Source organism: Lagopus muta, chromosome 2 (assembly GCF_023343835.1).
Source record: "Lagopus muta isolate bLagMut1 chromosome 2, bLagMut1 primary, whole genome shotgun sequence".
Classification (NCBI taxonomy): domain Eukaryota; kingdom Metazoa; phylum Chordata; class Aves; order Galliformes; family Phasianidae; genus Lagopus; species Lagopus muta.
This window is the reverse complement of record NC_064434.1, coordinates 89,880,066-89,906,932: the sequence shown is the minus strand read 5'-3', so window position 1 is coordinate 89,906,932 and position 26,867 is coordinate 89,880,066. Positions and strand designations below refer to the sequence as shown.

The 26,867-nt window shown below is 35.3% G+C and overlaps 1 protein-coding gene across 1 annotated transcript in view; it reads left to right on the top strand.

Annotated features, from left to right (window-relative positions):
• The window catches only part of USH2A (usherin), a 391,434-nt gene that overhangs the window by 85,740 nt on the left and 278,827 nt on the right, over positions 1–26,867 (top strand). The window contains exons 14-20 of the mRNA XM_048935557.1: positions 1,391–1,574; positions 6,868–7,031; positions 10,705–10,863; positions 13,893–14,387; positions 16,356–16,628; positions 18,097–18,254; positions 19,528–19,672. Coding sequence (XP_048791514.1) covers positions 1,391–1,574; positions 6,868–7,031; positions 10,705–10,863; positions 13,893–14,387; positions 16,356–16,628; positions 18,097–18,254; positions 19,528–19,672 — 1,578 coding nt within the window. The remainder of the gene's footprint in view (positions 1–1,390; positions 1,575–6,867; positions 7,032–10,704; positions 10,864–13,892; positions 14,388–16,355; positions 16,629–18,096; positions 18,255–19,527; positions 19,673–26,867) is intronic.

Here is a 26,867-nt window from a genome sequence, read left to right as displayed (position 1 = left end):
GAATCTTTGCAAAGCTGCATATCTTCTTGACTAAGGATGAGTTTTCATTTGTGCAATAATAACTAATAGTAAGCTGACAGAGCCAGAAATTTCTTATGGCCCTGTCTTAGGACCAGCGCTTGAAGATTGGTACTCGCTGCTGACAAGTGATAGTTAAGGTTGCATCATCACTGTTTGCTGAACTCATATGCATTGCTATATTTTTTTAATCAACTGTACTACTCTGAAAGAAACTTCAAAGCAGTTTGAAAAGCTCAGTGAAATAAACATTGATAATCATGTGAGAAAAGAAAATAATTTTGGAGAAATATATAATTTTATTTCTTACTAGTATTTAATTATTTGAATTGTCTTCTCACGTGGCATATAGAAAAGAATTTAGTAAGAATGGAATGAGTTCATAGAAGAATAGATTATACAAATGGTACATCATCACTATGAATTGTGCTAAAAAATCAGTTGTCATTTCAAGTGAGGCTGCAAATTCTTCAGTGTCCATCTTGGAGCTATATATAGTCTATATGAATGTATTTATTTGTAATAGGTTAGAAAATAAACATTGCTTGTGAGGGAAACAGGGTGAAAAGTAGAATGGCAGAAGCATACTGTGTGGAAGGCAAAGTTGAATGTTTCAGTTCATAATTTGAAATAATTTGAAACGGGAAAAGAAAGATAGGGTTCAGAATTAAAGCTTTTTAATAGCAGATAAGTAACATTTTTTTTCAACCATTTACTATTTCTTTTTTGTGTGTGTGTGAATGTGAGTAGAATACAAGAATTTTAGTGTGAGTCAAAAATTTCTTATGTGGATCTGATAATGCTGACCACATATGGGCGTTTGTAAGAAACATCCACATATTCCAAGGGTTCAGCCCCACCACTGGCTGAAAAAAATTGAGTGACTTTAAGAAAATGTGCATCTCTCCACTTTGCAGCTCTGTAATATTGACCATTGTCAGGGGTGGCATCAAACTAGAGTAGACAAATGCCTTTTCTTTCATACTACTACTTATGTTTCCAGCTTGTGGTGTATTTGTTAGTACCTCTCATGTCTTTTGGATCTTTACTTTCCCATGGACCTCCCATGCTAATGACCTCCCCTAATTTGGTTTGCTCTGTTTCAAAAAAATCAGAATTAGCAATTAGAGGATGAATAACACTTTTAGAATGTGCCAGTGAGGTTTAGGAGCTCTGCTCTGCAGGAAGACTATGTTGCTTTGGGTTGGAGGTGTGTGTGTTTATTACCTAATCTATGGTTCTGATGTTTCATCCCCATTTATAGACAAGTTAGTCTGCTCATTATAGAGCATATTATAGACAATCAATCTGCTCACGCTTTTTTTCTTATGTTGTTCTACTGCCTATTCTCAAAGCTACTTCTGTTTTTTAGGTTTTTATTTCTCTCCATCCAGTGTCACTGGCTGTCTGCCATGCCTGTGCCACACAGCTGGCTCAGTGAATCAGGTGTGTGACAAGCTAACTGGCCAATGCATTTGCCAAGATATCTCTGTAACGGGACGGACATGTGAACGCTGCAAAGAACATCATTTTGGATTTGACTCTTTCACAGGGAGGTGAGTGTGTGTTTTTTGTGGTTCAGTTAAAGCATCCTCTATGTTTTTGTCACAGTAGCTTATTCTACGTTTTCAGTGACAAAAAGTAGTTGCTCAACATAACATTAATCTTCTGGATTCTTGCATGTGCTTTGAGTAAGTTATGCAATTTTCTGTGCTCGCGTGTGCTGAAATAAGAAAAAGTTATGACACAGATTAGAGCAGAGCAAATATGATAGCTATGTAAAGCCAATATTGTCTAATGTTAGAGCTATTGGTAATTGTTTCACTTCAGTTCAGTGGTGTCTTCTGTAAGACATATTGTTTTGTGAGAGGTTAATCAGCGGATAATAAATTATTTTCAGTTATATATAGGAAATGTAATCTACATCCATACGTGCAGAATGTTTTTGAAAAACTCCAGGCATACGATTTAATGGAAAATTAAAAATTTTGCAGATATTCTTTGATTTCAAAATTTTTTTTGGCAGCAGTAGTAGAAATACAGCACCTTTCCTCTTAAATATCTGTTGTTCTGAATGTGCGTATTCTTTTCCTGCACTGATGTGCCACAGAATGAATTGTTTATCTATGTACCCAGGGTCTTTATGTGCACTGAAATTATGTGGATATATTCCCTGGAATGTAAGGGGTAAAATGTATCTATAGGTAAGGCATTGTTATTCCAACTATTGCTCTATCTTTCTCTTCCAGGGTTGTCTTTTTTTTTTTTTTTTTTTTTTTTTTGCTTAATCCTCACCATCTCAATTTCTTTTTAAATATTGTCCAGAAAGATTGCACAGCTCTCATGCTATCATATTTTCATGCAGACTGATGGCGTTAGCCTTTTTTATGCTTAGTTTTTTTTCCCCTTTAAGAAACAAACAAAACTGAAAAAAAAAACCAACCCCAAACAAAAAACAAACAAAACATAAAAAAATCAAACCCCACGAACTTAAGCAAAATGTGTAAAATATTCATCCCCTGTGCTCCTTTCCCCCCAGCTAATGTGGGGTAGACATGCTTTTAGGCAGTGATTATCAGTCTTGTCTGGCAGATACTTGACACTATTCTGCAGGTTTTTCACTTTCACTTTTATGTTACTGTATCTCATTAAGAGATTTAAATTTTTTTTTTTTTTTACTGAGGTGGGTCACAGAGGCTTCTGCTAATGGTCATAAAGTAATTTGTAGGAATGAGGACTTCCTATTTTCACTTCCTGTCATTTCTAATGGTAAGACATAAAATTAGTGCAATATTCACATTCTCTTTTAAATATTTTTATTACTATTACTAATCTTTTTTTTTTTTTCAGTTACTAGAAATAGACGTTTTTTTCCTCAGTTTTAGCATATGAGTTAAGGGCTTAGATTTTGAACTAGATGTTTATTTCCCATTACTTGCCTTTTGAGCTGTCTTCTGAAATTCAAAATACAGAAATATCTACATAGGAAATAAGTCTCATCTTGTAAAGGGAAGTTCATATAGTTCTGGATCATGAATTGGAGTTGGCTTTAATGCCTTAATACTACTTAATCCTCATGACGGTATTGAAGACTGCTCCAGTAGTATATTAACATGATTAACTTGTGTTGCATACGCTTGCCTTTTGGTTAGCATCTACTTGGGCAGTGTACCTCTATTCCTCAGGCACAGCCACTTGTCCACTGAAAACGTTAATTTAAGTCTTCATTTGTTAATCTATTTTAATCAATTTCTTTGAGTGTTAATATCTTTTTAAAAAGAGCAGTATGCTCTTTTTTTTCTTTGTATTACCGCGAAGCCATTGAAACTATTCTGTTCCAAGTGTCTTTTAAGGATTCTTCAGTAATAGAATAAAAAGGATATGAGTTATCAGTAGTGGCAAAGATGTATCTGCCTTAGCACAGTAGAAGAAAAGAAGCAGAAGTTGTGACACATGGGAATTGTGAGCCTTTAAAACTCTGAGTCTTAGAGGAATGTATGTATGTGCTGATTTCTTCTGTGGTGGTTTTAAGATAAAATAAATTCTATATTTTTTAGTACGTTTCAGCTTATGAAAGATAATTTCCTCAACAATCAGTGAGTTAAGAGATTCTGGTTGGTTGCAGTGGCCTGAACCCACAATTGTGGTTTATTGGTACACCTGTGAAAAGCCATACTTCAGTATTGTTTACTTTAATGAACTGGTCAATGAGCATCACAAATTGTTTATCTGTATATATATATCTTGACGGATTACTGTTTATGAAATCCATTTAGCAAGTGAGGTTTTCCCATAAGGATGAAAAATGAAGATTTTAAACAGATTGCTGGAGACGCTCTAACTGCACCTAGAGAGTCAATGTAATAAAGGTTTCTCTATATTAATATTACAAAAGCCATTTATCCTCACAAAATCAATATTGCAATTCATCTTGGCCTGACACTTCTCTTTCTACGTTTTAAAAGTCTGTTTTCCCTGATTATATATAATTCTATTTTAATAAATCGCAAATATATTTGACTCAGAGTATCCTAATGAAGTTGCATTTAACAAGGCCAGAAAGATTTCTTACACATTTGAAAGTTTCAAATAAAATATTATTTTTTCAGTCCTTAGTTGACTGAATCCTTAATCCTTACTCAGAATCATGAAGTATGCATGAAAACAAAATCAGTGCTAGAGTTCCGTAGTTAAAGAAAATGTGTCATCTTGATCCTGAAAATGCGTGCAGGTAATTGTCATCATATCCAGTTCCATGCATGCTTGGTGTCAGCAAGATCAGGACCTTAATTCTGTATAGAGGGAGATGGAGAGCCTACACTTTTTCTAGGAGTGGAACTATTTAAGTTCTTTACTAGGAGAGTGGTTAGGCCCTGGAACGGGCTGCCCAGGGAGGTTGTGGATGCCCCGTCCTTGGACGTGTTTAAGGCCAGGTTGGACGGGGTCCTGGGCAACCTGATCTGAATGTGTATGTTTGGTGGCCCTGCTAGGCAGGGGGGTTGGAACTACATGATCCTTGGGGTCCCTTCCAACCCGGGTGATTCTGTGATTCTGTGATATTTCAAGTGAAAAGCGACAGCCCCACCCTGTCAGGCAGTGAAAAGTATTACTGAGCTCTGTGAATGTATGTGTATGTGAGCTTGATTGTCTTGTGTGAATGATAATGAAAACTGGAATACTCAGGAGGCCCTTAATCATAAGAGGTGCGGTAATGCATAGGAGTGTGGGAAGGGTAACTTGTCTCTTAGTGTTTAGAGATCGAGATAATTTTGTTAATCACCTCTCACCCCCAAACTATACATACTAAATGTCATCACATAATGAAATAAAGAAATTATAAAATGCTGTCTTGCTGAGCAAATAATTGTCTTCTTTTTTTCCCTCCAACTAAACAATTTTTTTTAAAGTCATGGTGTTTAAATAGTCTAAACAAAACCTCTATTTGAAGGGGGATTTGGAAATGCTGTCTACAGATGAAAGGACTTAATACAGTATGAAAAAAATTGCCCTTTTCTCTTGACTATAAAAGAGAGCAAACTACAGAATAGTGGTTTCCAAGAGAGAATGTATTTTATTTATTCCCAAAGGGATATTAGTCCATAAAACAAATTTGCAGCTTATTTTGCAGCTTTAGCTTTTATCAGCCTTTTTAAGGGTGTTGAATGATTACCCAGGAGATCACACAGCACGAGCTGCTGTGGAGTAAAGGAACTCTAATACAGAGAGCTCTGTGATGGGTAGGAAATATATGTGAAGAGTTTTCTTAAACTTGTTTAAAAATCTGTCACATTTAATGTCTATTTCACTGATTATTGACCTGAATTTTTGTGTCCTAATGTGAAAACACTTTCCACCCTCCCCTCCTTTTTCGCTTGCCTTATAAAGCCGACACCTAAGTCACAACTGAACTCACTTTCCCTTCTGCCTCCTTACAGACAGAAGGAGATAGGCCAAGGTGATGGTGATGACTGCAAAAATAGTAAAGTAACTTGTGTAAAGGCACCACCACCTATCTCCTCATATCTGGTGAAACTGGCCAAGGGGAGAACATTAGAGAATAAACTCTAGTCTGACCTTAACAGAGTGGATGTGGCATGACTGCCTCTCCCTTGGGTTCTTCCAGAGACATCTTGGGACCTAGCACCCAGAATAATTTAAGATTCCCTTAAGACCGATGCTGCTTGTTCGTGAAGTGACTTTTGCAGCTTAGGACAAGAGTAGTGTAGATTTTCCAGTATGTTTTAGCTGCACTGCACAGTCTAAAATTTCTCCAAGATTGATTTTACAAAGTATTTTCAGTTTATTTCTCTTAAATCCCAATTTAATTATATTTAAAAATGCAGTGTTTTATTTGCCACTGTTAATTTCTACTGCTATGGCTAATAATGGCAGTCTCTAGTGAGTAGAAGAATAGTATTTGAGGTAAAGAATAAATGCTTTGCTTAATTTCTGGGGTTTTGCAAGTCTTTCAATATTTTTGTATAATCAGACCTTGGTTTTCCTGCTTTGGATGTGTGTCAATAAATAAATAGTATACCAAGTGGAAAATCAAGTTGATCATGAGAGGTCCCACATGCAAAAGCCAACACAAAAATTATTCCAGAAAGTACTCTACTTTTACCAGGAAGATTTACAGAATTGATATCTAGTATTTGTATGAGCAGATGCTTTTATTTATTTTTATTACACATATAGATTAATTTAACCATCTAGTTAAATATTCACTTCAATTATTTTCAGTTTTGTCTTTCAGGCAGCAAATAAAATGAGCTTTCTGTTAAAATATTCACATTTCTCCTACTTTGCTTATTTTTGCTTTTTTAATCAGATTTTCTCAGCGTTTGTCTTCACATTTTTTTTCCTTCATTTGCTGTTTGTTTTTTTTTTTCCTCCTTCAAGCTGCTTCTGTTTGAAATTAGTCTCATTTTAGCAAAAACCAGGCTTTCATTAAAGCAGATGTTTTGTGCAGGAACCAGTAAATCTGACTGCATGTGTTACCGTAAACTTTGTGCTGGAAACATTGTACGTGAAAGCACTGCAGGACTGAGTGTGTAATGTAGTTATTACCAAATATTACTATGCATTTGATAGAGCTTTAATTCTGAGCAGATTTCATATAGATCAAAATATCATTCTGGCATTGAGATTTTAATTTTTAATGTGTGCAACTTTTAAAAATTACTTTTATTTCTTTTAGGCTAATGGATTTTCTGCTGTGTCTCAGGCTACTTAACTTCTTATGATTTTTTTTCATTGTGTCACACAAGAATCTTTTAAACAAAACCCTACTGTGCTTAATTGAAGTGTTAATGTGTTTTGATCAATTCCTTGGTTTGCTTTTGTTTATAGATGTCAGCACTGTAATTGTCATCCTGCAGGAGCCATTAGTGGTACTTGTCATCTTGTTACTGGACAATGTGTTTGTAAACAATTTGTAACTGGCTTGAAATGTGACAACTGTGTTCCGGATGCCAGTAATTTGGATGTCCACAACCTATTTGGCTGCAGTAAAAGTAAGTGGATGTTAGGCCTTAAAAGCATCTTTCAAATTGATGCTTATTTATTGAATTAAGAAGTGTAAAATTAGTTCATCAGTACTAAAACTGGGTCTGACTCTTTCTCCTCCGTATTTCTTGCCCCGTAAGTTTGTATTTTCTGCTGTCAGTATCTTAGGAACCTTTTCTGTTGCATGTACAGAATGTTCCATGTCACACATGCAGCTCACTTGCTGTTCTAACCTACTTGAGAGGTAACCTATAGGTTCCTTCCACTTTCTAGTGCTTTCTTTTCAGTGACAAAGGAAGAATTCTCCTTTTAATCTCATGAATGCAAAAATATTTGTACAACTTACAGTTAAGTAGTCCGTCCGTCCCCCCCCCTTTTTTTTTTCCTTTGACAGGAATCAGAAGACCTGCCTTCAGAAGGTCTAAAAAACAGAAAAATTGAAGTTAATTAAAAATCTGGTCCTCAGTGCAGCATAACTTTGCCTATCTCCTCATGCAGGTTTTGTTTTTTTCAGTCAGTGGGAAAATACATGATATGATCAGAGCATTGTAAACTGGGGTGTATGAGGTTTGGCTAATGTTGCCTGATCACAAAGTGTAAAGAGTCATGTTGCAATGCAACATCTGTTCTTTTGTCCTTGCTGTGTGTCTGGATTTGAAGAGGTGGCAAGACTTTGTGTCAAAATGAAATGTTCACATTGCTCACTGGTGGTGCACTGTCTTTTGGATGGTAGGGATTTTACAGGAGAGCAAAAGCATTATATGTAATAAGAAAACTCATTTTTTTCAGTCGTCTTTAATTCCGAGCTTTGAGGGACGATACTATACAGTGACAAACTCTGATTGGGACCTGTGCTAAGAATGAAAAAGTTGTTGTGGCACACTCGACTGTCATATGCAGTTAAAAGCTCAGTCTTAAAAATTCTCATAACCACTGAATGAGATACTCTAGAGATGGTAATTGGTAACTTCCATCAGCAGACCTAATTAATAATGACATGACTGGTTGTATTGCGAGTTAGCACAAGAAGCCATGTGTAATGCAACAACAGGTTTAGGTGTTCCCAAGCAATTTCTGTGTGTTTCTCAATCTTCTTTCATGACATGTATTCTGCATAGGCGGTTACATGTGATATATCTTTGTAATATATGTGTACTATAGACTTGCAAGCAGATCTGTATATGCACAAAGAGTTTGTTTACAGGGACTCCTTGATTCCTGCTTGAATTTGGATTGTAAATACATTTGAATTTTAAATAATGTGCATTGCAAATTGCAGAATGCACAATAATATAAATAGAGTGAAAAGTCAGATCTGTTTCCAGAGGTGATAGCTCTCTAAGACTATTGTTAAAAACAGTTTTGTTCTGTTTCTTACGTTACTCTTCTGTAGTACATATAGCATCTATTCAGTGTGTGCTGTTAGCTTGTTTCTTTACAAAAATGTTGAGAAGTTTCATTTGTACGTGTAATAATAATACATTGATTTCTGTGATGCTATTCATCCTCAAAGTGCTTTAAAAACATAAACCAACCTAATTATTTATGTTGAGATATACATTGGATAAAGGTCAACTGCAGTTCAACTATAAAATTGATTAATAATAACATGATGTAGATAAATAATATAATAGATTTTGTTAGAAAAATACATCAGGCAGTATTCTAAATGACAAGCAGAGTCCTCTTCTGGACATAAGTGATATAGCAAATGCTGTCTTTTGAATATTAATGCCAAACTATTTAGGTTGCTCTGAAAGTAATGCCTCCTATTTTTTTTTTTCTATGGGAATGACAACAGATGCAAAGACCACAAAAGCAGTGTTTGATACAGAAAATTCTCCGCTACAAAACACTGTTTTTCAGTGTAGTCACTACCATTGGCTATTCATTTTTGCCAGCAATGAACAAGAGCCTGCATACTGTGTTTGTAAAAATCCGCATGGCCGTGCAGAGCAAGGCATGCCTTTCAGGCCACTGTTGCCACTGCTGAACTACCCACCGCCATCTCACTGTGCTCACATCCACTGTTTGATCTACAAAAACACTCAGCTAGTGTTAATGCTTGTCAGTGGGTGCCTTTTTTTTTTTTTTTTTTTTTTGCATGGAGAAATTCATTGACACTCCTTGCTTTGTATGCACTTCCTTGTCACATGCCATTCTGTGAGAGTGCCCCTCTGCTGCCATCTATTACAAGGTAATAGCATGTAATGGAACACTGTTGGGAAGGTTCAGTCTCTATTGCCATACCACCAACATCTGCCTTCAGTGTCGAGGACCAGCATAATAAAATAGGAGGCACTACTTTCAGAGCAACCCTCATACGTTATGTAGAGAAATGGAGCTTTGCCTTGCTTTGGTATGTGTGATTTTTAGTGTTGTAACACAGTATTTTGTTCATTTTAATTACAGGTGCAAATCTAAGTTGCTATCACTATAAAGCTAACACTTCCTAATTCAGCTGAAATCGAAAGCTGTAGATTTGCAGTGAAACAACATATTCTTTTTAATGGGAGATAAAGATTTTGCTCTCTTCAATCCAATGAACTCTTGAAATATTTTCTGCAATTTCTTGGCTGATAGACCTCAGTAGGAAATAGATTTTTCATTATTTTATTTTAAATAATTTCAACTGTTATTTTAGGTATATAAGAAAAACCCATACGTAATAAGACCCATCAGCATAATTCTCTACAGCTATCACTTGTGTGAATTGCAGTACTTATGTCATTTTGTGTGTAGCTTCGTTCCTTGCTTCTTTTCCTCTGTTAGTTTGCCTGAATAGATTTTTAATTATGCTTTCTTGAACTGTGTGCATTCAACAAATATCCACATAATTTAGATGATGATAGTTTATAAATGGAGAAAAATGAATAAGAAGTTATATGTTTCTAATGCTGACATGCCAAAAACTTTTATTTCTCTTTCTAATTCTGCGAGACTTGGGTAGTGATTTCCAAACTTGTTTTTCTCTTTATTGATAATTGTGCAATTAAGTAGTACTTTTTCTATAGTTAATAGAGATGCTAGAGTAATATTTTGGTAAATAAGAATCTCAAACCTACCTATTTCTTAAAATGTTAAGATGCCTCACTCTCATTGATTTAAATTTCATTGAAATAGAAGTGAATTGCTTTAATAACCTTCACAATTTGCCCCATTGTTTTATGTCACTTAATTAGATAGGCTTATTGCAACACTTCAGTAAAATATGTACTTAGTTAGAGATTCCATTTCTATTCTATTAGAAGATGTTTATTCCTGGCCTATACTAAAATGGAATTAATCCTTTAAAAAAAAAAAAAGACAAGATGAAGAAAGGTATGTTCCTCCTTATGGAGATTGTGAAAAGTATTAAAAAAAAAAAAGTCTGGAAAATTGTGGTGTATGTGCTTTAATTTGGAGGTAGGAAGAGGTAGGAATTATTCATAATTGTCATTTGTTTGCATACTTAAGTTTGTACTTGGATAAAAAGCTTTCATGGAGACCATTTGGATGGCTCAGTTCAATTTATTTGAAATTCTTTCCTGAGCGAAGGTATGCTTCCATAAAAGCTGTTCTTTAAAGAAAAAAGCTTAAAGAGAACCATATTTTATATGCCACTTTCTTTTTGTTGTAGTTTATTTGTGTGGCTGCTGATTACCTACCTTGTTAAATACTCTGTTTTTGTATGTGTTCTAGCTCCATTCCAGCAACCGCCTCCTACAGGAGAAGTTCTCAATTCCTCTGCTATCAGTCTCTCATGGAATTCCCCTGACTCTCCAAATTCTAATCACCTTATTTACCTGTTATATAGGGATGAGGCAGAAATTTATACAGCTGAAGACTACTACCCTTACAGTAAGTTTTTGTGTGTACACTTGTATTGCTTTAAATGTATGTATACATTTTCTTGTTTCTGCTTTGTCATCATCATTCTTCTTGGTTTTGAGTACATTACTCTGTCTTTCTTTAGTTGGTGGTTTTTATTATTTTTCCATGAAAGAAACGAGCACTCTGGTCTAAAATCAGCAAAGTGAGTTGCACGTAATCGCAATAGTTTTTTTTTTACTTTTCAATCCAAAGGAACAAACTTACTAAAAGCATTCTGTGCAAGAACACATAGGCTCCGAAAAGAATTAGAGTGAATGGAAGTGCCCATAAAATGCTTAAACTCTTTTATTTTTTTCATCCTCCTGTTTTTAAACTGTTAACAGATTAGGAAAGCTTTTTGAGGTCTTACTTTTAGCACCTTCTGTTGAGCTATCAGTGTATCTCCTGATTTGCCTTTTGCAGCACCACTTCTCTCATGTTGAGGCTTGCAAAGAGATCCTCAGAAGGCAATCCTCAAGGATTTGGCACTCTGTCATAACTGGAAAGGCCATTTTGTGCTAGTATTGATCCTCTTATCAAAGAAAAGGAGATGGATTTGGATCCTGTTTTTATGTAATACTGTATACAAGTGCTTTTTAAAAGAACAGGTGTGTTTTAATATAGCTAGACTTTGATTTTCCAGTTTGCAGCTGCTTTGTTGCATTTTCCTTCCAGTGGAGCATTAGTGCTTTAAAGAAGTTGAGTTTTTCTCATTATTGATACTTACCCTGTAATAAAAGGGAAAAGTAGGGTTGTTTTTTTTTTTTTTTTCAGTGGAAGGACAAATTGTTTAGCTTACAAAATGTTTTCTTCTGTCTGTTTGTTTTATGTTCTGATTCATTCTGTTTTGTTACAATTGATTACTGTGTGTGGCTTATGCTTGACTGGACACTTTGTAGTGTAATGCTGTGAAGAAGGATGTGAAATGCATGCATGGGATCAAGTGACAGGATAGAAAGAATCATTACAAAAAGTTTGTAGTGCTAATAGAAAATATGTCAACTCCTTTAATATAAATAGAGTAAAAGTTGGAAGTCATTTCAAGATTATATTTTGCTGTCATACGTCTCTGTTCTGTAACGTTCTGTAACTCAGAGTACATTGTTGATGATGTTAATTCGTAACTGCACTTACATACTGTAAGGGTAAAAAATTCTGAATGTGCTTAGCTGGATAATGAATGAGATGAGCATATTTCTGTGTAACAAAATTTTTAATTTGTGAAAACAATGATTTGATTTAAAAGGAATTATTTTTTTTTTTACATTTTCTGGTAATCCATCTTATTAGTGATGTAAATTCATCTGCTGGTATTTGAATACCATAAAATATTTTGTTAATGCCATCAGAACTTTTGATATTGCTTTTTTTTTTGTTTGTTTGTTTTACTTTTTTCTCAGTGTAGCATAGAATTTGTAATGCATATGAAATGCTCTGTGAGTGCATCTGGACAAACATTATCTTATAACCAAAGGAGAGTTTTATAGAAACATTGAATTTCACATGGAAAATCAAGAATAATCTTCTAAATTAGCCTGGAGATTGTGTTGATAGTATTGCAGAATGGCCACTTAAAACATTGTTTTGTTAACTTCTATCAGAAATCAGAGGCTTAGTATATATCAACCTGTCTTGAGGATAATGTGAAATTCTTCCTCTAACACGTGGTTGAAAAGCAAAGTTACTTCTGGTTCTAACTTCAAATCACAGTGATCCTAATTACTTAAAAATGTTGCTCCGTAGATGGCAGGTTGTTTGCCCAAGAAATGTAGAACCTTCAATTTTTATTATTTTTATCCAGTTTTATCTAGTTTTTATCTAGTTTTTTATCCAGTTTTATCTAGTTTTATCTACTCCTGTTGAAATAAAGTTTACCAGAGAGTGATTAGCTGCTGATCAGCACTGAATAATTTTGCCAGTTTGCAATTGTCTTGCAAAAGTCTTGCAGTGCACACAGATATCACAGTAACCACCACTGCTGCTGTTGGGGCCATTTTGGAAACTTGCCTAAAGTATCAGAGATTGCCTGATCCCTTTACTGCTGAACTCCAGTGATACGTTTTGTGATCACGGTGGTGCTGAAGCACTGTGAGCAATTACTGGGCTGATGCTGCTGCTTTTGTACTATGGTTTGAATAGTTAACAATACAAATTATTTTCTGATTGTTATGAAGTTGTACCCAGGACTGTCTTGCCAGTGCAGATCTACAGAGAGGACTTAGAATAGCTGCGTGTGCTCCATTTGCTTTGAAGAAGCTTAAGAGCATTCATGCTCTAGCATGTAGCCAGTTGCTCACTGTTCACTATTTATTGAAGAAAACCATGGGTGGTATTAATCAGTAGAAATTCCTATCATGCCATGGCTGGGCATTGACCAAGATGCGTAACTGCTTCTGTGGCTTGCTCAGGAGATATTTGTGGTCATGGCTGCTATAATGCTTGTCTAGAGTAATGGAGAGTGAGGAAGGTAAATACAGACTTCAGGTTATACCTATTAAATAATTATTTGCACTTCTGTTTCATTTTTTATCTAAGATCATGTGCTTTACAAAGGAAATGTTAAGCACTATTTTGGAAGTGAGGAAGTGGAGACACAGAGAGGTGAAAGATTTGGTCTTACGCTATAAAATAAATGAAAAACAAAGGTGTAAAAATTCACAATGTTTTTGTATTCTGTTTCTACATCAGATCCATTAACATTAATCCTTTAAAATATAAATCAGCACTATTCCCAAGCAAACAATTACTAAGATAATTGCATTAATTGTGTTCATGATTAAAGCAGGAACTAGGAGAAATTCTGCAGAAATATTATATCTCTAGTGATGCCCGTGTGCAGTGGAATATTAAAATTGGAAGTTGAGAAGTTACAGCAATCATAGGATCTCAGGCAGAGCATGCAAACATGCAGAAATATCTTACACCTTGAGCTTGCTGGAGAGACTATAAGTATGCAAAGTAAGATTTATTTTTCAATGCGGTAAACTGAAATTTTTCTTTTCACCTGTTTGTTTTAGGTGTTCATACCTTCATCGATACTGCTTTATCTCCATATACCTTCTACTCCTACTATGTCCAAGCCAGCAATATACATGGTTTTACTAGAAGTGCCTCGGTGACATACAGAACCAAGTCTGGGACACCTACAGGAAGCTTGCATTTAAATCCCGTCTTTCCTGTTAGTCACCACTCTGCTTTGCTTTACTGGACAACCCCCTCAAATGATTCTGGGCCCATAGACAAATACATTTTGACATGTACTGTCTTGGTTGATCTTCAGCCTTGTGGCCAATATGAAGGCTTAGAAACTTCAGCAATTATTTGGAATCTCATGCCATTTACAAAGTATGTTTTTTCTGTACAAGCTTGTACTAGTGGAGGTTGCTTAAAGAGCCAGCCAGTGACAGTAATTACTGCACAGGCTCCTCCAGAAGGCCTGCAACCACCGGTGATAGAAAACATCAGCTCTACAGAACTGTCTGTGGAATGGTCAGCACCTGAGAAGCCAAATGGTAGGACATACATTTATTTTCATAAATCAAAGATTTTGCAAAGAAGGACAAAGAATGTTTGCGGATTGATTTAGACTATTCTAATCTGTGTGACATAAACTGAGAATAAGGTGAAGCATCATCTGAATTTGCCTGTGTGATGCCAGTAAATATATTTTTGGAGTCTCTTTATATTTTTATTTTGGAGTCCAAAGCTCCAACTAAATTTGTTGGATCCAGGATTTAGCCTTTAGTGGCATCTGCTGCAATGAAAAATCACATACTTAAACATCTACAGTAAAATTAATTTTTTCCTAATTTGCCAGATTGCTGGGTTCAGACAGATGTGACAGTGTTGCCATATAAAGCATAAATAAGCAGGCAATAGTTATGAAAAAGAAATCTAAGGATTAACAGAGAAGTCTACTTTAAAACCATCCGTCATGTGTAGTAACTAATTCTATTACCAATGTAACTTTGTTAGGGATTAGGCCATTGCCAAGAGTTGCTGGTCTAACTTGCCTAATAATATTGTAGGCTTTTGAATCTGAGAACACAGATGTTGTAGGATACTTTTGTGATGCCACAGATTTTACTAGTAAACACTTTATCTTTCAATATATGTGCAATTGAGCTTTGTGAACTTGCATTTACAGGCACAGATATTTATACATGCTAAAACAGACCTTTTTGTGTCTTCACAAAATGAATGTATTTCTCTATTCACTGAGCTGTATGGGGAGCTGTTCAAATATCTTACTTGCTGGCTATTAACAGGTTAGACAGGGAGGATGCCTGCGTAAGAATGCTTTTAAGCATTTAGAGAGGCTATTCTTACTATATGGGTCTTGAAAATTGCTGTGGATACTCTTGCATCTTAACATAAATCATGAGAGATCTGTGTTTTCCTTCACAGCCTTTATTTGTGCACAATGGCCTGCACAGGAAGTGTTAAGCAATCCTTTTACATCTCTTTTGAATGTTGGGTTAGATTTGTGGGTCTTTGTAAAAGACAAGGGAAGAGGGTTTTTTTTCTCCTAAACCATCTCTCAGATTTCATGCATGAATATATTACAGAAATTATCTATCTTCTGACTTCACTACATCTCTTATTTTGAAAACTTCTAGTCAACTCTCTTGCACTCTGTTTTTGGAGCTAGGCTGCTTCCTAGATCCACCTAAGATCATGCATCTCTTCATAGCATAATGAAGAATTTTTTTTTCCAAAGGGATGAGATTCTTCCCAAATGAGTAAAACGTATACTCTGATGGAAACTTTCCACATGTACCACTGCTATTAAGTAGTTGATTCTGAAAAATTAGCATTTAACTGTCGGTCAAAATTCTTATCTCTTATATAAAAATAAATTAAAAAATAAAAATATTCTCTTAATTCAGGTGTTTATTGTCAAATGCCCAAATTGTACGAAGGAGAAATTAGCTTAATGCAAGAAATCTTAAAGTGAGTGTTTGGCTGACAAATTATAGAGGTTTATGTGTGTGCTTTATTCTGTGAGACATTTTATGCTATAAGTTTTATGATATTAACTCTTCTAATAATTAGGACTTTTAAATGTACTAGTGTTGTTCTTTTAATAGCACTGCAGAAACAGATTAAATGCATTTTTTTTCCTGTTACTTTATTAATTAACAGGAGGGGGAATGACTGTTTACACTGGTTGATAGTGACAGGACAAGGGGGAATAATTTTAAACTAAGACAAGGGAGGTTTAGGTTAGATGTTAGGAGAAGGCTCTCAACTCATTGAATGGTGACGCACTGGAACAGGTTGTCCAGGGAGGCTGTGGATGCCTCATCCCTGGAGGCATTTAAGGCTAGGCTGGATGTGGCTCTGAGCAGCCTGGTCTAGTGGTTGGTGGCCCTGCCCCTGGCAGGAGGGGTTGAAACTAGATGATAGTTGAGGTCCTTTTCAACCCAGGCCATCCTGTGGTTCTATGATGACTTTTTTTCTTTCTTTTTCTTTCCTAGGTATAATCATAAGATATGAACTTTATATGAGAAAAAAAGTAAAACCATTTGATAACGAACCTCCTCCTGAAATTCGTGTTTTCCAAAGCAGTGGGTGGCTCAGCCCTCAACCAGTTCTGGAGTCTGCTAATGAAAATGCCTTAGCTCCACCACAGACCAGTACCACAGTTTCTGACCTTGAGCCATTCACAGAGTATGAATTTTATGTGTTAGCAGTAAACATGGCAGGTAGCATATCTTCAGATTGGATATCAGGACGTACAGCAGAAGCTGGTAAGTACTGGTTTAAGTTTTTTCATTAAAATGTAAAGGAAAAGATACATTAGAATTTATCTGTAAAGTCTGGTGCTTTTTTTTTTTTATCAAGATGTGTTCAGGAGTGATTAAAATTGAGAAAACTTTTTAAACTATTTAAAACAAAAGTCAATTTATAACCCAGCACGCTTAGCAAAAACCATTTTGTTCAGCATAAAATTGTATTCTTAAAAATGTCACTTGAAAATTTCAAGACTGCAAGATGTGAAATCTACCAAGCAGTGTTTGAGTTCTTTGCTGTTTTCCCAGTGTTTTTGTGTGACTGTAAGAGGAAAAAGGCATATGTGACAGAACCAATCTGTTTCCAATGTATTAACAGTTGTTATGAATCAGGAGTGTTGTCCAAGAAGGATTTTCAACTTGTTTTCCTGAAAGGAGGATTTGCTAACTTAGAGAACAGTTTTTTTCGAAGAACTTTAAACAGCAACTTTTCTGGGAGTAGAATACTTGACACTTTTCATAAGCCTATATGGTGACCGATTGTTGTATTATGAACTATTTATTTTTGAGGAATTTTGGGAATCATTTTACAACAACTCTTATCTTAACCCCTTTTATCAAATTTTCAAAACAGTTTGCCATTTCAAATATTATTCTGAAATAGCAGCTACTTATTTCAGCTCAGAATCAGAAATCTAACTTTTTTAGTCTTTTTTTTTTTTTTTTAGCCTGTTTTGCAATTAAGTATCTCCATTACATGATTGTTGCTTTTGTTTGCTGAAAGTGTGAAAATCATGTCCTCAGTCATTTGCTCCTGAAGAAGAGTTGGCTAAACTAATTCCCCTTTTGGAATGAATCTTTGTGCTTATCTGTTCTTAAATACTATATGTTATAAAAGTGTTAAATTGTGTTTGGGAAGAGGTCCATTAGTGTGGTTGTTTGTACATAACAGAAGCGCTGCGAGTTGGTATCCTATTATTACAAAGTAATCAGGTGGGGATTTAACTGCAGTGCAAACAATCCTTTTACAGATTCAGCTATGGAAGACAAGGGAACTGTTTTGTAGGAAGTGAGAGACACGTTAATTTCAAACTGGCCTAGCAAACAAAATAGCTTTTAAGATGCTGAAGTATTGAACACTTTTTGCTTTTATCGGTTTTTTCCCAGGTTGCATGAAGTTTTTTGTTCAAGACTTTTTCATCTCTGTGTACTTACTTTCCTGCTGAAGGGTTTCGGACTTGTGTCTATTAGTGTTTCTTTGAAGACGTAGGCAGAGTCTTCTTCTGCGTCTGTGACCAGAGCAGAAAAGAGGGGAATGATGTACTTTCAATGTCTATTAAAATAATAAGAAAATTCCAGTTAGACTCAAAAATGTGGTTAAAGAGGGATTTGATTGGAAAAGACTGCCTGAAATGATGTTTTACAAATACTATGTGAAGTGTTGCATTACAATCTGCATTATTTTATAGATGTTATTGTATTTCAGCCCCGGTGTTTATGCCATCTCCATCAGTATTCCCTCTTTCCCCGTATTCCCTCAATGTATCATGGAAAAAACCTGAAGATAATTTATCAAGAGGAGAAGTGGTGGGATACAGCATCAGTTTGATGACTGAGCAAAGGTTCTTGCCAACATTTTCTCAGGTATGATTTTACCATAAGTTTTTTAGTATATGGTAACAAGAGAAATGATTAAGTTTGACGTCCTCCTTGGTGTTTTCCTGATTTATTTTCCTGATTTTTAGATACATACATTGATGCAAGTTTTTCACCTCTCAATTTATCTTGACTGCTTTGTAATATTATACATTACTCCTGGGTTTAAAGTTATATTCCTGAGATGATCTGTTTTCACTAGTGATTATGATTCAAAATTGAGGGATCAGTCTGAGCAACATTCACCTTGATCTGTGCAAAGTCTGACATTTTTTATATTGCTACATTTGCTAACATGCTTAAAGACATTGTTTTGAGGAGACCATTCTTACATTAAAAAAGGTAACTTGCTGGGTCTCTGCATAAAAAAAGGGGGAAAGTCTTTGGGGAAACCTAAAATAGCAGAGAAACAAATTTATAATAGATGAACAAATGGTTTTAAAATGATCTTATTATTTTTGAGTGACTAGATTTGGAAAGCAAATACCACAGCAGTAATCGTAAGCTAAAAGCTGAGGATTGGACAAAGAAACATTTTATATGATGAGAGTGTAGGAGTGAAACTGATGCTCTGATATTGTACTTCCTAGCTCAGAACCAAATTTCAGCTTTCAGTGTTACCACAGATTGGCCTCAGCTTGTTAGTCTATAAAATGGGGATTACATTATTTTACCTTACAATTATCTACTGAGTCAACAGTTGTAAAAGTAAATTGCTTCTGATCTCAGGCTAGCAAGATTTTTCATGTAAATAATCATCTGATAAAGAAGTTATCCAAGATATAACATCTTACGTACTTTCCCTATAACTAGTAACTTAAATAATTCAAATGAAGCAGATTCAAATGTTTGTAGGCATTAATTATTCCCATTCCCTCCCAGTGCCTCTTAACTACGTCATTCTGCACTTGGTCAGATTTTGCCACTTCGTAGTGTCATCTTCATCACCAGGATTGTAGCTGTACAGTTTGTAGTGATAACTGCACCACCACACAGTTTTATGAGGCAATAACTTTGTTTCCTCATTTATCCACTTAGGACCTGTCTTGTCACCTCATAAAGCAGTGTGATGGGAAGTACTGTTGTTTAAATCCTAGCTTGTTAAGATTTTCCAAAATAATCCTTTCCCTCAATTGGTCCCTGCAAGCTTTTCCACATACAAATGAAAGAACCTAAAAATTCAGAGACAAATATTTTATTTTCCTTCCTACTCGTTAATATTGTTAACCAGTTGTTACCTTCTCATTTCTTTGCTTGGCAGGTTTTACACATAGCAGAGGCTCATGAACTTTCCTATATAGCAACAGGATTAAAACCTTACAGAACATACAACTTCACTATTACACTCTGCAATCAAATTGGTTGTGTTACCAGTGAGCCAGGAATGGGGCAAACTTTGGCAGCTGGTAAGGAAACTATATCTAAGTGCAAATCTGACATGCAATTTCTGAAATAACATTTAAATGTTATCATAATCTGATGCAGAGTGACAGGAATAGATGTTGTATTAATACAGTGACTTTCTTAATTATTATTTGTTCATCTTGACAGATTCAAAATAATGTTTTCAACAAATAGTTGAGGTACATTATGGCAATAGAGTATGTGTACTACTCTCTCAACTGCAGGTTATATATACATATGGATATATGTTAACCTCTTTCATTAAGCTGTAACTGTACATACATGTGGAGCTCATTCATTTCTGATGCTGTATTTTTAATCTGTCTCATTTGCATAACAAGGCATGAGGAATGTGTACTATGTGGTGCCTTGCATAATCCACAAAGAAAGAGTTGTACGATTTTTGTGCTTGACTAGCATAGCTACATAGCATGTCTGTATGTCAGAATTGGAGGTCTGCTATTTTCAAAATGCTTATTTAACCCCTGAAATTTAAGATATCTTGCAGATATGTATGTATATTCTTCCCTAAAAAAGTGATACTTAATAAGTTGCGTCCCTGTGGCTGTGCAACCTTAAAAAAAAATTCAGTCTGTGAGCTAATTTCAGCCACATCAGGGAATTTCTAGTGTACTAACTTCTTACAAATTCAGAATAAAATAAGGATTCATACAGAACAGACAGGAAGGAAGCTTGCATTTACTTTGAGGAAGAGGTTGACATTTGTGTCCAAGGATCAAAAAGTTTTTGACAGAAAAGTTGTTAGATCATTGTATGGGAACTGCTGAGTCACAGCCTGAACCTCTGATTAATCACCTGAGGTGAGCCTTGAGTCAGCCAGAGGAGCACAGCTGAAGGCAATTCACCTGTGCTGCTGGAAGGGGTGGAGCCAGGCTCCAGCTCTCCTAGACCTATTTAAGAGCTGGCTACCAGAGGGGAAGGATCTCTTCTGGAGATCCCCTCTTTTGGTATCTTCTGGTGAGCTCAACCCAAGGGTAAGCTCTTCCACTTATTCTCTTTTGTGATCCTTGTTTGCTTTGCCTTACTCTCTTGATTATATTGCGATTATAACATTTTGATATCTATTGATTATACACAATTATATTGTGATTATAACATCTTGGTTATACAATCATGTTGGTGACCTACCTGCTGACTACTTAACGTTATGGTTTGCTTTTGTATAGGCATTTAAAACGCACTAGTTATTTTCACAATATTACCATCTGCAGTTTAGTATTTAGTGTAGCTATCATATGGTGGTTGTGATTATGATCTTTTGAAATTATCTGTTTTATTAAATTTGGTTTCCTGTAAGAAAGAAATCTGAATTTCTGTGCAGAATGTTTTCATAGGCTCCATGTACTCTATTGAGGTTTTCTGAATTCCATCAAAGGTCCTCCGTATAATCAGTGAAGAGATATAGGAGCTGCCAGGAAAGAAATGAGTAGCTCGAAGTCAGTAAATATCTAGGTTTATATACGTGAAATGAAGGGGAATGTGGGCAACTGAGATATGATGTCCACTATGCCCTCAGTCTTACTCAGTTTAATTGCCTTTACTTTTTGTTTTCAAGGGGAAGATGCCTCCTGTTGTGTTCCTTAACTCATTGTATTTTTTTGTGTGTGTCTGAGAACAAAGATTGCTTTGTCAGTCTTCTCTCTTCCTGAAATGTTAATATGAAGATTTGTTTCCTCATACTGACGCTTCACAAAGTTTCAAGCTGGTCAGCTACAGTGTCTTGTATGAATTGATTTTAGAGCACATAGCCATATAAGTAACAGAGGTCCAGTCTAAGTTGATAACCATGAAAACAAAGGTGTGACCTAAATAGCACACCTTATTACTACAAATCATCCAACTTTGCATTCATACATTTATAAAAAGAATCAGAAACGATAGCTTTGTTATGCTTGACAGCTTGTTCATGACTGCCTTCTCCATGGTTGTGTTAATTCTTAGAGACTTTTCACATTAGTAAGACAGAAGAATACAGAATAGAGTAACAAATGCATCCTAATCTGTTAGCTGTTTTGCAGTTGTAGCATTTCTTGCTTGCTATGGTAGGCCTTGAAAGCAGAGTCCTTTATGGGTTTCCTTTTGTAAAGCATATTAATGCAATGTCTTAAATTCTGACAAACGTAAAGAGTAAAACATTTAAGTTTTACATGCCGTTTTATCTTTTGTTCACATTTTTCATTTCATTTGTTTAACAACCTTCAGTTTTTGTGTACAAGTTCAATTTTGGGAAGTATTGAAAATCTGTAGTTTCATAGAAAATTACAAATACTTTTGTGACGACATTTTATTAAAGGATGTTTGAACTTGGAAAATGATTAAGAAAAGCCAGTCCTGTTATTTGTAAAAATAGATGATCAAATCTTAGTCCGTTAATAGCCTATTTATGTCACCGAACAGTGCAAAATGAAATTCAAATTGCCTTTCTAGTGCTGTTGAGGAACTACTCTTCATGAAGAAATGTCTCCCTGGCATGATGACCATCTCCCTGGCTGTGTGCCATTCACCCTCCATGCCCTGGCAGAGGGTGATTTTGGAGGAAGTCTCAACTGCAATGTGCTTCAGCATAACTGTTCCCTCACACCATAATAGTCCAGGAGCTTGGAACTGTGCTCCAAGTTGGACTAGAGCTTATACTAAATTACATTAGTTCTTCACCTCTGATCTTGAGGAGGAGAATGGAAAATCATCTCTAACCCTTCCATTTATGGAATTTATCATATGGAGCCTTTATATCAATGGGTCCTGTGATGGGTATAATTTTGGCATGGCCACGTGAGGTAAACTAGTAAAGGAGCTGCTTTCAGAATTGCCAGTGCCTAGAAATCTCAAGTTAATTTAAACCTTTGTTCGTTTGTTAGGATAATTTCTCTGGCAACATGCTTTTTATATGGTGTAATACAGCAAATATACAGACAGAAACAATGCCATTAAATTGCTGGAAACAAAAGGCTGAGGAAGTATTGTAAGATTTTGAGGTAGAATGTAAAATATAAAAAAAAGATTTCTGCAGATTACAGGAGCAGCAGTAACAGTATGCTGATCTTTTAGTGAGAAGTCTTTTGGAGTAAACTTAAATCGATTGGTTTCGTCTGAATTATTTTAACAAGCAGATCCCTACTAACATGGTTCAGTATAGGTGTCTGTATCAGCGATATCTCATGAGTAGCTTAGCTGAGAGTGAAAAAGAAAGTTAAAATCAGCCATGCATGCTTGTGTCTGTCAGATTGACAAAAAATTTCCCTTTTACCACTACAGTCATAGTACAGTACAGTCATAATTATTTGTAAATGGTTGTAAAAGGTGACATCTGATCTAGAAGAATGTGAGGAGAGGGAGAGGTTTGAGTCAACAAAATGGAATTTGTACTAATTAAGTTATTTTATAATAAAGCTAGATGGAAGCTTTCACAAACGCAAATGGAACCAGGTAAATAAATAGGAAGGAAGTGTGATCAATAAAAGAATTTGCACGGAAATTCCTGGTTCATAACAGGCTCCTAAGATGTTAAGAAGCATTGGTAGATCAGTGTTTCAAGGTAGTGCAGTATAGGTTGAAAAATTTAAGTACATCAAGAAAATGGAAGAAGGGAATTAACCCATCCTGGGTACATGAAGAGAAGGTGACAGGACAATAACAGAACCTCTTTTTGGCATGTTCAGTCATGAATATGTGTATAGTTGGCTTCACAGGTCTCAAATCATATTTGTACATAGGTGGATAAAAGCTTTCTTATTCCCATTAATTTAGAAGATTTCAGCAGGATGGAATTAGCCATGCAAGTGCTTGGACCAGTACTACTGCTTATCCTACCCTTCTCTATGTCTGTCAAAGTGTGCCTTAAACAATCTATACAGCTATGTTTCATTAACTGCTGTGTGACTGAGCTTATTTCTTGTAATTAAGTTTGTCTTTCCTTTGCCCTTCTTCAGTTTATTTCAACTTCATTTAAAAAATCTTTTTTTCTTTTTTTTTTTTTGGCTTTGTGATTGCTGCCATTTACCCCAGCACATTGTATTAGCGATCTTTTGCTTCTGATGGCAATTATAGGATTCAGAAACTAATTTGTAGAAGATATTTTTCCAGCACCAGCTGCATCTGGCTTCTTGGCAGACTTCTGAAGCAGTTGTATTGGTGTCTTTGGAGTTGCCTCTGGGTTTACTGGGGTAATGATGCTGATGGGCTTTCTGGGTTGTCTTGCACTCCTTGATGTCATTTTCTTTTTGATTACCCTTTTAATCTGAGTAATTTGTCCATTTTTTTCCATTCATGAATAAGTTCCAGGGCAAGCCTATTTCAAAAGCCTTAACCCATTGTCATGACAATATTGCATTTCTTTATGCCTGTCTACAAAATGCTGTGCCTCAATTTTAAAATCACAAATGCACGTTAAACAGGTAATTAGTAATGTATATTTTCCTTTGTTGCAGAAGAGAAATGTGAGGTCCATTTGCTGCTGGCCTGAAAACACAGATTGTTTTGCATGCATGTACATAAGTCTCTTCATTGTGAATAGGACCCAAAGTGATTAAACAAGCACTCTTAATATGTTAATTTATAATTTTAATTACAACAATCTTGTATATATAGTCATTAGTGAATACTAATATAAATATTTTTCTACCTTTTTATTCATAATGCATAAACCAATCATCCAGTTACTTCTCGGCAGTTGCCTGTTTCCGTTTCATAATACAATCTTTGTTCTTAGTTATGAATGCATTTTGTTCATTCCTGTCTTGAATAATCCCTCATTAAGCTAGTCACTTTCTGCTCCATGCTAAAAAGGAAAAATTATCATGCAAATGTGGCATGCCATATTAAAAAGCACATTACCAAACACTTTTGTTGCTGTCCTTCAATTAGTTTCCCTTCTTTGAATTTAATTTCATTTGTTGTTAAACTACTGACTTGATGTATGGACTCATGAATTTGAGGCTGCTGCCAAGAGTGTAACGGGAAAAAAAAAATCAAAGCCTCTTCAGAAAGCTGCAGAGGCAAAGCTGGAATGAATTTGCTTCACCTTTGACAAGTACACTTGAACAGCATTGGAATCCTCTGATGATTCAGCCTGGCTAATTATCCAATTATTTATTTCAAGAATAAAGACACTGTTTTACAATTAGGAAAGTGTAAAGTAATCTGAGAAATTTGGTAATGACAGATGACTTAGGTAACTTCTGAGATAAACAGTGTATGCTCAAAGTTGTCTTGCCAAGTGTGCAAGCTGTAGTTGAAATACTCTGAGTTTCAGGAAAATAGCAAGGACTGAAAAGTTATTTGTCTCTCATCCTCTTCTAACACGTACTTCAAAAATAGCTCAGTTTGTTCTTTTCCTCTATGTCAAATTTGTAAGGTTTTAAGCTATGTTTAAGTTGTACTTCTCTTGATTAAAAGCTTTTGGTTCAAAGCAATAGTTTTTAATTGCCTAATGATATAAGTCAGTTCTTAGGAAAGAACCGTGCATTTAGGAGTTCATTTGCAATATAACTGAAAAATTCATTGCATGGCAGTAAAACAATTTACTGTTAATTACAAGGAGAAGAATTTGCTGTACCATGCTCACAGATTGCCATGAATCATGCAGCACTCCTAGAGATTTATAACAGATGTGTAAGTGGGATGAATTAGCAGGGTTTAATAACAGAGACACAAATCATGCAGACTTCAAGGAGCTTTAATTGATATACTAGAATGTGACGGGCATGAATCACTCAGCCATTCAACAGCACTGTAACATATGGTCAGCTCAATATGCTGCATCTTAAATCGGTTGGTGAGTCGTTGGTTGTCCCATATGGTGGAAGCAATATATTTTTCACAATTTTTAAAAAATACTGTGTAGTACATCTATTTTTAAAGAAATATGACTGTAGCATAGCCATGTTATTAAACTTTCTTTTGACGATGTTAGGGGTGTAAGGTTTTTTGTTTTGGGGAGAATTCCAGAACAGACTCTTAAGAATTTTCTAAAAAAAATTAAAATATTGTCCCATAGGTATAAGTATTTTTTTTTTTTTTTTTTTTACTATTACTGTTTAAATGGCTGGTGCTGTTGTGAAGAGCAGGGAAATAAAAGATCATGTTAGAAATGTTATGACTATCTCAGGGTCCTCTGAACTATAGTGGAAATGAAATGGATGACTACTAGCTAGGCAGGTAATTTCACCTGCAAGGAAAACACCAAGATGATAAAAATCAGGCTTGATGCTTTTGTCCTTGAATTTATGTTTCAATTTGTATCCGTGCATTCCTAATGCAAATAGAAGATTTTTAATAATTTCATTCTTGTTGGTATTGTTACCACTGTGAATGATTCAGAATGGCTAATTGTGAAGAGTTCTGTGGAAAGATCCTCAAATATCTACCTACAATATGCTGAGTAGTAGTTATTCAAACATACATAAACCTATTAAATTTAGTCATACGGTAAATATGTTATTTCTGGGATAAGAATCTGGCAGAGGATGGGAAAACTTTAGCAGTTGTATTAGTAAACCTGACAGACTTGAGAAAAGAGTATTGTATCCTTAGAACCACGTCTGCCAGAATTTAATGTCAACAATTAAAATTTATTTTGATCCTTACCTAGTGTTTATTACTGTTTGTATACACAACAGACCTTACTAATACAGAGATGCACTATTAGATGGAATTACCATCTGTTCAGAGTGAAATGCTGGCATCTGTCTTGGAGTCTAAAACTAAAATGATATTATTTCAAACAAAACAAAATTAACTGCTCTTTACTTACCAACTTCATTTTTGTGTACATGTGTGTGCATGCACACATGGGAAAGGCTTATTTCTAATGACCTGTGTAGCAACATCTATATTTAGATATATGACTTCAACGTAAGCTGTATGGACCATCTGTCTTTATTGGTCTTCTCTGTGCCCTGTGCTACACAATGGCATGCAGCAATCATAGACTTTTAAACACTGTTTTAGCTTTATAATATATTAAATATGTATTATATAGCAAGACATTAAAACTACATAATTAAAATACACAAAATGTGACTTTGAATCCACTAAAATGTAGTGCACTCATTATTTTGACAGATGTGTCTTAACAGAACGTGACTAAAAAAAATTAAGTAGGTAAAACTGTAGTCGATTCATCTTTCAGAAAGTAGCTACAGGTACCACAGTGACACCTTTAGGAAAATATATAGT